This window comes from Carassius gibelio, chromosome A12 (assembly GCF_023724105.1).
Source record: "Carassius gibelio isolate Cgi1373 ecotype wild population from Czech Republic chromosome A12, carGib1.2-hapl.c, whole genome shotgun sequence".
Lineage (NCBI taxonomy): Eukaryota > Metazoa > Chordata > Actinopteri > Cypriniformes > Cyprinidae > Carassius > Carassius gibelio.
In genome coordinates, this window is record NC_068382.1 from 14,277,171 (window position 1) to 14,291,412 (window position 14,242).

General features: G+C 36.2%; 1 protein-coding gene across 6 annotated transcripts in view; it reads left to right on the forward strand.

The window, feature by feature from the left end:
* LOC128025238 (actin-binding LIM protein 2-like) overlaps window positions 1-13,868 on the forward strand; it is a 65,540-nt gene extending 51,672 nt beyond the window's left edge. For 3 of the 6 annotated variants that reach the window (XM_052611375.1, XM_052611378.1, XM_052611377.1), the window contains 7 exons: window positions 566-619; window positions 3,475-3,518; window positions 4,348-4,453; window positions 6,988-7,046; window positions 8,831-8,896; window positions 9,648-9,728; window positions 11,587-13,868. In XM_052611375.1, the coding sequence (XP_052467335.1) occupies window positions 566-619; window positions 3,475-3,518; window positions 4,348-4,453; window positions 6,988-7,046; window positions 8,831-8,896; window positions 9,648-9,728; window positions 11,587-11,700 (524 nt within the window). In that variant the 3' untranslated portion in view covers window positions 11,701-13,868. The remainder of the gene's footprint in view (window positions 1-565; window positions 620-3,474; window positions 3,519-4,347; window positions 4,454-6,987; window positions 7,047-8,830; window positions 8,897-9,647; window positions 9,729-11,586) is intronic. The other 3 variants (XM_052611380.1, XM_052611376.1, XM_052611379.1) reach the window with 1 other exon arrangement.
* Window positions 13,869-14,242: the final 374 nt, after the last annotated feature.

Sequence of the window (14,242 nt, forward strand, 5' to 3'; positions counted from 1 at the left end):
CAAGTGCCGCTCCATGGCCAACGCTGCATCGAAAGCAGTCAGGCGGGAGCGTGGCTTCCAAACAGCCAACACACAAATCATGTGTATCCCCACCCAAGATATAGCATGGGCAGAGGAACACGCTTCTCAATTGGACAGATTTCATACATGCTTCAGTGTGTGGCCAAAACAAGCTGCATAGAGACACATGCTGTAACATTATTTAATTGCAATTACACCATTTATCTCCCTGTTTTCCTCTTGGCTTAGTTCATTTTAGGTGACACTTCTATCTTCTAAATTAAAAAAATTAAGATAAAGCTTTCATTATTTTTTATATTATTTATACATAATTCTGACTGCAGAAAATCCATATTTCAAAGCTGAAGATTTTGGCAAAGGCAAAATGCTTGATCATGCATGCTGATCATGAACATTAATAAGGAGATGAACTACAATATCTGCAATCCTTTATAGCAACATATACTGCATTTTCTGCCCCTTTCTTTTGCCACAAGTCCATCCTCTAATAACTCATGCTTCTTTATTCATCTTTTTTCTTCCTCTCTTTTTCTTCCATTCTCAGAGACTAAATTTAAAGATAATATCTATAGAAAGCCCCCTATCTACAAACAGCATGGTACAGTCCAGTCTCCGTGCAACTACGTTTCCTTGCATGCTGTTACGCATGTTACCATGGTACCTGTTGCCATGGAACTGTAACCTTGGATCCTTTTTCTGTCTGCTGGTTTCCATTTTCAGCTTCTTGTAGTTTTACAAATCCTAGAAAAAGGTTTGGATTTGACAAGGTACTTGTTATGAGGCAATCAGTACCTAATTGTTGTTTCCTGACCACATGCCAAGGGTCATATTTCATTCATATTTATTGGGTTTATTTTGAAGATATTTTGCAGTTATCCCCGAATTATTTGTGATGCTCAGTTCCTGTTAACTTAGAGATAATAATTGTTTTGATGTTTTTTATATGAAGTTACACATACACCAAAAGTTTTTTTATATCATAAAGTATGAATTTGAAAAATTTGAAAGAAGTATCTTGTGCTCATCAAAGCTGCATTTACTTGATCAAAAATACAATGAAAGCAGCAATACTATTTTTACAATTTAATGCATTTTTGTTACATTATAAATATCGTCATGTCACTTTTGATCAACATAATGCATCCTTGCTGAATTAAAGTATATATATATATATATATATATATATTTTTTTTTTTTTTATCTCACTGTCCCCACACTAAGAATGCCTTTGATATGATGTATTCATCAACAAGATCCTATATGTCTTTTAAAATGCATCATGACATGGAAACAGCAGTCAGATATATTTTTTTATCTTATTTCTGTGCCTCTGTCCATTCATACATACTTGTTTGTTGTCAGTATGCAGTTGCAGTATTCGTAGTTTCCCATCTGTCTGTGGTCTTGTATCTTAGATGTTGAACAAACATGGTGTCTGTGTAACTCATTGGTTTGGTGAAATGTCAAATGCATTTGTGTTATCCATTGAGATTGGCTTAAAGGGTTAGTTCACCAAAAAATGCCATTATGTCATTAATAACTCACCCTCATGTCGTTCCAAACCCGTGAGACCTCCGTTCATCTTCGGGACACAGTTTAAGATATTTTAGATTTAGTCCGAGAGCTCTCAGTCCCTCCATTGAAACTGTGTGCACGGTATACTGTCCATGTCCAGAAAGATAAGAAAATCATCTTCAAAGTAGTCCATGTGACATCAGAGGGTCAGTTAGAATATTTGAACCATCGAAAATACGTTTTGGTACAAAAATAGCAAAAACTACGACTTTATTCAGCATTGTCTTCTCTTCCGTGTCTGTTGTGAGCGAGTTCAAAACACAACAGTTCTATGATATCCGGTTCGCTAACGAATCACTCGATGTAACCGGATCTTCTTGAACCAGTTCACCAAATCGAACTGAATCGTTTTAAATGGTTCGTGTCTCCAATAAGCATTAATCCACACATGACTTAAGCTGTTGACTTTTTTAATGTGGCTGACACTCCCTCTTAGTTAAAACAAACCAATATCCCAGAGTAATTAATGTACTCAAACAGTACACTGACTGAACTGCTGTGAAGAGAGAAGTGAAGATGAACAAAGAGCCGAGCCAGATAATGAACAAAATATTGACTCGTTCTCGAGTCAAGAATTGTTTCTGTCGGACGCGTCTGATTCGAAAATTGAGGAGCTGATGATACTGCGCATGCATGATTCAGTTTGAAGCAGACTGACACACAGAGCGTTTGAACTGAACTGATTCTTTTGGTGATTGATTCTGAACAGATTCTGTGCTAATGTTATGAGCGCGGGTAAACCGAAGGCTTAAATTAAGTGCAATCATCGCCAATGGCGTCATCACGTCGAGCGCAAAAGAACCGGTGAACCATTTTCTTCAACCGGTTTATTTAATCGATGTCCGGAAGAATTGGTTTGCGGAAAAGAACCGAACTTCCCATCACTACTGGTGATCTGAAAACTGATGCAACCGGTTCTTGATTCGAGAACGAGTCAATCTTTTGTACGTTATCTGGCTCGGCTTGGTGTTCATCTTCAGTTCTCTCTTCACAGCAGTTCAGTCAGTGTACTGTTTGAATACATTAATTACTCCGGGATATTGGTTTGTTTGAACTCAGAGGGAGTGTCAGCCACATTAAAAAAGTTAACAGCTTAAGTCATTTGTGGATTAATGTGTATTGGAGATGAGAAGTTTCAATCGATTCAGTTCAATTTGGTGAACTGGTTCAAGAAGATCCGGTTACATCGAGTGATTCGTTTGCGAAACTGATATCACAAACTGCTGTGTTTTGAACTCTCTCTCTTACAACAGACCCGGAAGAGAAGACAATGCTGAATAAAGTCATAGTTTTTTCTATTTTTGGACCAAAATGTATTTTCAATGCTTCAAAAAATTCTAACTGACCCTCTGATGTCACATGGACTACTTTGATGATGTTTTTCTTACCTTTCTGGACATGTAATAAACTGTGTTCCGAAGATGAACGGAGGTCTTATGAGTTTGGAACGACATGAGGGGTGAGTTATTAATGACATAATTTAACATTTTTGGTGAACTAACCCTTTAAAGACAACTATAAAGCTCATTGTGATTGGGTGGTAGAGGTATCAATCACCTTACTGATTTCTTTTGGCCTTTTTTTCCTGAACTTGCCCCTTGATGTTGTGTTTGGTTGTCACTTTTCACTTGCTTGTTGATTCTGTCGGTAAATTTGTTTTTATCCCATAGTGAATACTGTTAGTTTGAACACTGTCTAAAATCAAGCTACACTGAAAAAATTAGATGACACGTGGTTTATGAGTATATAACAGTACTTTCATTCTAATTTTTATTGTGTGTGTGTGTGGTCCTTTGCATGATGTAACTTGTGCCAGTTACTCTCTCAAACATTGAAAACTGTAATAAGATATATTTAAACTGTCTTACTGTGCTGCAGCTTCCAGAACCTCCTGGCAAGATGGTGATGACATAGACAAAAAGGTGATTCATATAACATCTCTGTGTATTTGTCCATTCTGGTATACATCTGGTATCTACCCATATTATGGGAATAATATACTTTAAAATAATTTAAAGTATAAGTATATAATAAGTGTTTTTGAACACCTATTTGCATGTTAATTGCAATTAAATGAAAATGTATTAAAGTTTTTATTAATTCCAATATTTTATGTTAATTCTAATTAGCTGCTTTTTTGACCACTTAAGTACTTAAATATGACTTAAGTACATTTTTATATACAATTTTGTAATTCTATTTAGTTTGAAATGTTATTAAAGTGTACCACCAAATGTACTGAAAACATCTTATGATAGACTAAAATATACTTTGTAATTTCTATTAAATCTTGTATGTCAGGTATTGTTACACCTTTGCAGTGATGAAGTTGCAATTGAGTACATTTAAAATATTTCATCTTTAAATGTTATATCAAATAACAAAATTATAATCAAATACTTTACATGTGCTTTAGTATGTTAGTCAGTATCAAAATAAGTGTACTTTTTTTAAAGCATGGTAAAAAGATTATTACAACATGATTTAAAATTTACTTTCATTTGTAGTTTGACATAATTACAAAATGCACTTTTTAAAAGTGTGTTAAGAAACTTCATGAATGTGTACTCTTTGTAAGTACACTAAATTGGCCTTTTATTTCATGAATATATTATCTGGAAATACATTAATTTTTTTATCTTTAAAAATACACACTGCAATCAAACCGATATATGTTTTCCATCCTATCTTTCCATTGAATTCTTTATTTGGTTGTATAACGTGTTCCTGACTATTTTTATTTGTCAATAGACCAGAACAAGTTGGATGAACCTGAAGAGTGAGATGGATAGACAGTCTCCAGATCTGGACCCCAGGACCTCCACCCACAGCTTACCCACCGATATTTCTCAATCCAGTGAGTGGCCAATCAATGATTTCGTAAAATCAAACCTCCTTAAAGGGGACATCGGTTGCCCATTTTCCACAACTTGGAAATTACTTTTTTAGGGTCTTTATGAAATGCCTGAAACATTCTTTGGTTAAAATGTTCTCAATGGTCGTATAAAACAACACCCTTTTTCAAAAACAGCTCTATTCACAGCGACCCATTTTGGTGCATGTCTCTTTGAATGATAATGAGCGTCTGCTCACCCCACCCCTCTTTTCCATTTTTTTTTGTGTGTGTGTGTATTCGGTTCTGCGTTACCAATAAAAAACAAAACTTATCCACTGCTTCTTCAGTGGATCTAATGTTGGGAGAAAATTACATCCAACTAGAAACACCTGCATTGCTTATGAGACATTGTTGTCGCTACAGCTAGTCAAGTGTGGAAATAATGGTGGACAGCGTACAACAGGCTGAGGGAGGAGATATGCTAATACAGGACAGTTTGTCAGTGATTGTGAGTGGGGCCTGAGCAGTAAGATGTCATACTGCTTAAAATTAAAAAAAGAGGAGTGAATGGGTATTTATCATTGTAGAGTAGTTGTGTCCACACACTACTAAGGCAAATGTATTGCAAACACCATGTAAAAGTGAATTTCGTATCCGATGTCTCCTTTAAAGTCACGTCAGTTCATGTCAGTTGCCATCTTGCTAACATCTCAGAGCAGCTATTTTCTATGTAGGTAACAGGTATACAAGTATAAGTCTTATCTGCTTGAATGGCCAAAGACTAAAATATGCAAAACTGTTTAAAAACAATTTAAATCGGCAATAAAAATCTGAGTAAAAAAGTAATGGAATAATTTACAAATCTAATAAACTTGTAATTTATTCACAATAGAATATATATAACATTGCCAAATATTGGCTCATTTTGGATTTCTTGTGAGCTAAACATTCCAAAAAAATTGGAACAGGTAGCAATAAGAGGCTGGAAAAGTTAAATGTACATATAAGGAACAGCTGGAGTACAAATTTGCAACTTATCAGGTCAATTGGCAACATGATTGGGTACAAAAAGAGCCTCTCAGAGTGGCAGTGTCTCTCAGAAGTCAAGATGGGCAGAGGATCACCAATGCCCCCAATGCTGCGGAGTAATATCAGAAAGGAGTTTCTCAGAAAAAAATTGCAAAGAGTTTGAAGTTATCATCATCTACAGTACATAATATCATCCAAAGATTCAGAGAATCTGGAACAATCTCTGTATGTAAGGGTCAAGGCCAGAAAACCATACTGGATGCCCGTGATCTTCGGGACCTTAGACGGCACTGCATCACATACAGGAATACTACTGTATTGGAAATCACAACATGAGCTCAGGAATACTTCCAGAAAACATTGTCGGTGAACACAATCCACCGTGCCATTCGTTGCCGGCTAAAACTCTATACAGTAGGTCAAAAAAGAAGCCCCTATCTAAACATGATCCAAAAGCGCATGCATTTTCTCTGGCCAAGGCTCATTTAAAATTGGACTGTGGCAAAGTGGAAAACTGTTCTGTGGTCAGATTAATCAAAATGTGAAGTTCTTTTTGGAAAACTGGGATGCCAAGTCATTCGGACTAAAGAGGACAAGGACAACCCAAGTTGTTATCAGCGCTCAGTTCAGAAGCCTGCATCTCTGATGGTATGGGGTTGCATGAGTGATTGTGGCATGGGCAGTTTACAGATCTGGAAAGGCACCATCAATGCTGAAAGGTATATCCAAGTTCTAGAACAACATATGCTCCCATCCAGACGTTGTCTCTTTCAGGGAAGACCTTGCATTTTCCAACATGACAACGCCAGACCACATACTGCATCAATTACAACATCATGGCTACGTAGAAGAAGGATCCGGGTACTGAAATGGCCAGCCTGAAGTCCAGATCTTTCACCCATAGAAAACATTTGGCGCATCATAAAGAGGGAGATGCAACAAAGAAGACCTAAGACAGTTGAGCAACTAAAAGTCTTTATTAGACAAGAATGGGACAACATTCCTATTCCTTAACTAGAGCAACTCCTCAGTCCCCAGACGTTTGCAGACTGTTATAAAAAGAAGAGGGGATGCCAGACAGTGGTAAACGTGGCCTTGTCCCAACTTTTTTGAGATGTGTTGATGCCATGAAATTAAAAATCTACTTATTTTTTCCCTTAAAATGAAACATTTTCTCAGTTTAAACATTTGATATGTCATCTATGTTGTATTTTGAATAACATATTGAAATTTGAAACTTCCACATCATTGCATTCGGTTTTTAGTCACAATTTGTACAGTGTCCCAACTTTTTTGGAATCGGGTTTGTAAATTTAAATGCCCTTTGTAGAGTAAATGGAAAAATGATTTTAATTAAAAGACGGGCTTTCTTTTCTTACAGCTGCCATATTGAGTGGTACAATTCTTCTGTTCATTTTTCTATAAATGTTTCATATCCTCCTCCTTAAACTGTCTCTTTCTCTTTCCCCTTGAACATGATGCTAAAGTGAAGTACCATAAATCTTTATAAATTCTTTGTTTTACAGACTTTCCATACAATAAATCTGCTTCACTGCCAGGATATGGGCGGAATGGCATCTACAAGGTAAACTTCATAAGACCTGATATCTATGCATGAACAAAGCAACCCACCACCTTTTGACATGCCATCTGTGTTTGATTTTTGGGAATATATGTGAGCTGTGGTCACAAATGCTGTCATTCACTCTCTCAGTAGTGAAGAATGTTGTGATCCTAGATGGATTTGTCAAACCCAGCTGTTGGGACACCAGAGGGCTGTTGTAATCGCACACATCAGGACACACAGTCACAGATCAGTTAATGTAGACATATAGCTGAGGAGGCCATAATGCTCAGAGGGTGGGTCTGTGTTTGCGTGCAGTAACTTAGAAGTGTGTCTTGTTCTGGCTGTTTTCTATGTTGTGTTTTGATCTTGAATTCTGGCTCCCTTAATGGACTATACTCTCTAATGACACAGCGGAAAACTCAAGCACACTCTTCATTAAAAATTCATTTTATGTCACATACTTGAGTTGCCAGTGTCTTCTTTTTTTTTTAGAATGGTATGAAACCTTCTCCTGTACACTAGGTGGCAGTATTTTGCAACAGTTCTTTGTATCTCAGGACAATAAACTACTTGAAAACAAATATTACACATTCCTTTATATCTAATCTGGTCTGACTTAGTGTCACCCTTTACTTTCAACAAGCATTCACAAAGGCATGTGAAACAGTGAGCTGGTCATACATCAATATTTATAATCAAATCCACTGGCAAGCTCCAGCCCTTCGGATTCAATGCTCTGTCTGTGCAAGACTTTAATCTTTAACCTCAGGAAATGAAAGAAAAACTTTCACAGTTACAGCAGCTTTTCTGTTCAAATATGATATTGTTACTCTTATTTGCTTGTAGCAAAAATAAATAATGATGGTATGGTTAAACTTTTCGTAGACGCTTTTAATATGACAACCTTAAAGGGATAGTTCACCCAAAAATGAAAGTTTGATGTTTATCTACTTACCCCCAGGGCATCCAAGATGTAGGTTACTTTGTTTATTCAGTAGAACTCAAATTATGATTTTTATTTTCATTCGTTGAAGTCTCAGTCGTACAATGCATGACAAATGGTAACAGAATCTATGAGAGTAAAAAAAAACATGCACAGACAAATTCATATTTAACCCTGCAGCTCGTTACAATACATTGATGTGTAAAGACACAAAACAATCAGTTTGTGCAAGAAACTGGCCAGTATTTATACTAATTTAACTGTTAGAACTCTTGTGAATGCGCTTCACTGAAGCAAGTGTGTGAGGCATTCTTCTTCTTCTTCTTCTGCTTTATGGCGGCTCGCAGACTTATAAGTGCATTACCGCCACCTATCTCTCAAATGGACCATTGACACTCTATCTACAATCTCAATTAGGAGTGTCAACAATATGAATACTTTTCAGTTTCTTGAACAGACCAATCGTTTTGTGTCTTTACACATCAATGTATTCTCACGAGCCGCAGGGTTAAATATGAATTTGTCTGTGCATGTTTTTTTTTAACTTTCATCGATTCTCTTACAATTTGTGATTTATTGTATGGCTGAGAGACTGCAATGACAGTCATAATCATAAAAATCATAATTTGTGTTCTACTGAAGAAACAAAGTCACCTACATCTTGGGATGCACTGGGGGTAACCAGATAAACTTAAACATTTGGATGAAATATCCCTTTAAACCAGACATAAATGTGCCTGTAGTTGAAAAAACAACCATCCACTGTTTTGATATTATCATGCATTCTGCTTGTGAATAAATATGCACCATATATAACTAAGAATTTGACAAATCTTGTCATGCGATACCCTTTTCCTAGGCGGCTGATCTTGGCGAGGATGAGGGTGATCATGACTCATCCTGGAGTGGAATGAGAGGTGAGTGGGTATTTACATAGATAATAGATGTGTCGCATTTTGACCATACAAATTGAATGGTTGTAATTTATTTTTCTCTTTCTCCTTTTTTCAACATCTTTCCGGTTTTCCATGGTTTCTCAGAGTACAAGGTGAGTTCTGGTGTGTATAGTGGATTGCTGTAGAATGGAAATGAAACAAGGTGCAACTTAATACAGCATTAAATACAGGGTCACTTGTAGTGTTGGATATTGTGTGGTAAATTTAGAAAGACATTTAGATACAAAACTGTGCCTTTTCCATTCATCCTGTATATGTGTCATTTCAATCATTTTGAACATTGTTGGGTTCATATAGTTTAATATCAAATTTGAATGCTTGAATGCATTTGTCTACAATAAATAATTCTGATACTGGGTAGGCACCTGTAAAAACAGGTCCTTAAACAAAAACCAGTATGAGAACCAGTAGTTGATCTAAATACATGATCTGTACAGAGATTTATGTATATACAGTAAACTACGATTCAAGAGTTTGAGGTGCACGATTTTTTTATTGTTGTTGAAATACAGGAAAAACAGCAATTTTCTAATATTATTACAATATAATACAACTGTTTCACTTGATTTTTATCTTCAAATATGCTGATTGGGGTGTAACTATTCAAAAGAACAGCATTCATTTGAAATGAATATATTTTAAAGCACATGTCTTCATTTTATATTATTTCTTGTGTGTGCATCTGTGTAATTGTGTCTTTCACATCCGTGTATTTTGCAGGTCTACCCCTATGACGTGCTTGCTGTGACCCACAGAGTCAGAGTAAAACTACCACGGGATATCGACCGCACCAGACTGGAGGTAATATTTTATTAGACATTTACTCAGTGGTTTTGTTTAGCGTGAATACTGTGCGTTTTTAATTGATTGCACTTTGGAGCATCCCATGTTATGATTGAGCATTACGTTTACAATGATTGATTTTTAAATAGAGTTGTGTCAGCCTTTTTAATATGGAGCATGGGTTGACTTATTGCTGTTTAATTATTATTTTGCCAGTATCAGTCTGGATCAAAGTATGCAAGAAGGCAGCCAGGCAAAGAGTTATGTATGTTTGTGTGTAACTGCACATCTACCAGTGCCAGTGTTTGTGAGGTTATGGCTTTGTTGGGCCACAGTCCACGTAATATATCCTGGACATTGTGTCAGTGTTATTAGTGGGTTTAAATGAAAAAGGGAAGATAAATGTTTGGCTCACTTGAAGTTCAGCATGAGTTACGAGAGATGTTGATTTACAGATCCCACTCCCTAACTGTTAGCTTGGAATCATTGTGGTTAAAATTGTAATAGCTGAAAATATGTGTCTGTGTGTGTGTGTGTGTGTTTGTCCTGATGTCCTGATATAAGGGGCCCTTGTCACATCTGTTTGAATTGAGCGTGATTTGAGTCACTTGCAACACCCAAAACTTTCCAAAGACGGTGATTTCAGCATCTATTTGGAGATGTTCAAGATACCCAAACATCTGCAAGTGTTACAGTACCACATACAACAGAGCCTGAAAGAATAAAGATTTACACAAATCCATTCTGGAATGGTTTAAAAAAAAATTGAGGTCATAGGCTTAAAGCCTGGCAACTTTAACAGCACCCCATTGGTGTTTGTAATCCTGATTATGCTAAAGGCAGTGACTGTCCTGCAAAGCTTTAGGTGACACATGCATATAGATGGTTGTAATTATTGTCAATGTTGTATTATTTGTCGCTCTGTCTTTAATCTGTGATGACGTTTGCGCCATGCAGATATCATTAGCAGAATAAACAGTGCTTAGATTCCTGGCAGAGGTCCTTTGAGTTTGTTCTGATTAAGCTTTGATTAGATGTTTGACAGTGTTATTTTAGACCTTTATAGATGAATGACTATACCATGGAGCTATTCTGCATGCTTTAAAGATATTGTTCACCCAAATTTAAAATGCTGTCATCATTTTTCTCCCTCATGTCTTTTAAAGCCCATATAACATTGCTCTGTGTCTGTGGAACATGAAAGGAGTTATCAGAAATGTCCATGCTGTTCTGTTCCATACACTGAAAGTAGATTTTAGTAGCTTTTAAAGGATTTCCAATGAATAACCATTTCTGTTTTGGTCTGTTCCTCACACAAAGCTTCCAGAAGAATTGGAATTAGGTCTGTACTTTTTTGGGGGGAAATGTAATTGTAGTTTGTTTGATAAAAAAAAAAAAATGCAATATATATTTAATTGATCAATCGCATTTTAAATATCAAAGCTTCAGCTTTGCTGCATGTGCTTGTTTTTTAGGGCTGCGCTATTCAGTCATAAATGTTGTGAGTATCAATATTTAAAAAAATCTATAAATAATAATAATAAAACAACTAAGAATTACTTTTACTACATAAACATATAAATCAAATCAGGATATATTGCTATTGTAATATTTCACTGTAAAATGTGTTTCAAAATTATTTTATTTTATGGTACAACTGTAAAATTGTGTGTTTTTTATGCTGTCCTTTGGTAAAGTGCAACTTGAACATTCTCTTCAGAATATCTTCTTTTGTGTTCCACTGAAGAATGAAAGTTTAGAATGACACAAGGGTAAATAAATTACTGCAGAACTGTAATTCCTTCTAAATTTGCCACTTGAATCTGTGAAGTTAAAATTCAAATAATTACATTTGCCGTAATTCTTATCGTTTCAGAGGCACCTGTCACCTGAGGACTTCTTCAGTGTGTTTGGGATGACCATTGAACAGTTTGACCGTTTGGCCTTGTGGAAGAAAAATGACCTTAAGAAGAAAGCCCGCTTGTTTTAAGTTAAGCTGAATCGCTTGAAGGAAAGCAAAGATCAAGAGAAAACCTCTTCTTATCTTCTCCTGTGTGCATGGAGGGATGAGTGTGAGAGAAATATATATGCACCTCCGTTCTGCTGCATGTCATCTCATCTCACGCTGAGGAAAAGTGCTTTCACAATGCTGTTTGCCATCTAGCTCCGTTTGTGAACACCACACCACATGGCCTGAATGTTACTCTGATGATGGATGGTCAGAACTGAATTCTTTGCTATTCTCCTTGTTTTCTCTGATTGTCTTTGATCTTGCTCCCTTGGCTGTCTTTGTGATTACTGCATTGTATTCTCTCTTTGTTAAAAAAAATGCTTAATAGTGATATGAGCCACTTTCTTTACATTTTATACCATTGATAAACATGGCCAACCAGCTCTACTTGTAAGTCTTTTTGTTATGTAATAATATCAGTCTTCCCTTCCCCCCATGTCTTTATTTTTTTCCAGCGTTTAAGTCTTGTCTTTGTCTACGCATATTGTTTGCTCAGTGTCTTTCTCTCGCTTTTTGTCTCTTCAGTGTCTCTTGCTTGCCTGTTCCTCTTCTTATCTCCTAGACATGATACTTAGCTGCTGCTTGGACTGTAATATCAGCTTTATGGAATCTCATCCATCCATGGCTTCAGCATGACCGGGCCAAAGACTCAATCGGAGCAAGAAGTCAACAAAGCACCTTACACCAAACCTAACCAGACGCAATGCAATAAAACAACAAGAAAAAACCTCTTCCATGTCATATTTAGTCCTAACCAGCCTCGAGTGTGAGAAGCAAAGACCAACAGGACACTTTCTCAGTCGCTTGGCTTCTATTTCCACCACATCATGCTGGGTAGCCCCGCCCACTGTGAAATCTCATTGGTTCTTCAGAACTGTTCATTAAACATCATATATCTTCTCATTGGCTGTGATTTTGTCACATCACGCATAAGTTTTCGAACTTGCTGTATCGCGCCTGGTTAGGACACAGTGTTAGTTGATATGTTTAATAATCTTCACTGTTGCTGAATGGAAAAATGCAGCGCTTTTGTGTTATATTATGTATTTGTTTGCTTTCCAGGTCAATGTCATGATATTACAGTTATTCAATAAGACATTTAGAGTTGTTCTAAACTGATATCTGGACTTCACATACAGTACTCTTGCCATATACAGTATAATGTGCACAGAACATATAGTTGTAAACTTCATCAGGAGCATCAGCTAGACATTCTTATTGTTTTAATCAACATAAATGAAAGTGCTCACGAGTAGACACTTATTTTTTTATGTTTTTTTTTCATACAGATGTTAACCAGATACTTTATTTTCCATCTGCTAATGATTGCAACATTCACTTTAGCATGGAGCCATGCCAAAGTCAACAGATTCTGTAGCAATTAGCAAAACTAATACAACCCAACACTTAATAAAGCATGTAGTTCAGTGGCGCTTTATTTTAAACTCAAATATGACTGTTTTTCTTCTTTCTTTTTTGGGGGATTGTTAATAAATGTGTGTACAGTATATTGTTATAAATGTCTGTTACACTCATCTTGTCTCTCTGTAGGAATGCACTGCATTTACTAGAAGCATCATGTAATGGCTTCACATCAGACTTTATGATTAATTGTGACATGTTTTTTGATTTGATATCTTAAAGTTATTGAGAGTTTTTGTTTCTTCAGACACATTCTTAAGTTGTACCATGTCTGTTCTAGATATTTAGGTAGATACTTGGTTCTTTTTCTTATGCCAATGACTCAAATCTGCAAAAAAAGAAGAAAGGTATTTTGTCCTATAACTTTATGAATACATTACATAAATATGTCAGAAATCTGGAACTGTTAAAAACACCACCACATACAGTAAACTAAGTTCTGAGTCTGACTAATGATAACCATGTGTAACGTGCCTATATCTTGTACAATACCAAGGCAACAATGGATTTTTTTTTCATATACTGCTCAGCAGGGAAACTTAGATTGTTTTGCTTTGTTGATTGTGAAAGTATGGCGTTTCTAACCAAATATGTGTGTATATCTCATTCTTAAGGGTCGTAATGTAACGTTTTTCATGCACTAAATTTCAGCCTTCGCCTGTCATGGCAAAATCTGTTGTTTTGGGGAAAATACAATACAGTAAAACTTGTCTGAAACACATGAACATGTTTGGGTCTGAGTGCGTAGGTGGAACTCTTCCCAGAAAACCATGTTGAGCTGCGGAGGATGAATGTATTAGTCTTATTTGAACAGCTGGAGAAACATGCACGTGTGTTGGTGTGAGTGGTGTTAGCCTCCAGTTCAGAAGTCCAATAGTTCAGACTAGGTGAGTTCAGAATAGTGTGTTCGATCATCTTTATTCTTTAACAAAACACTTTTCTACTAACCTTTAAAAAAACAGACCCAAGTGGAGACTAAACAAGGAGGTCATGTCTGCAGCTGCAGTGGTTCAATGTGCAGTATGTGTTTTATAAAAACATGGTATGCTTTTGTAAATCTTTTCTGAATTAGTTATCTCTCCCTCTCTCTCTCTCTCTC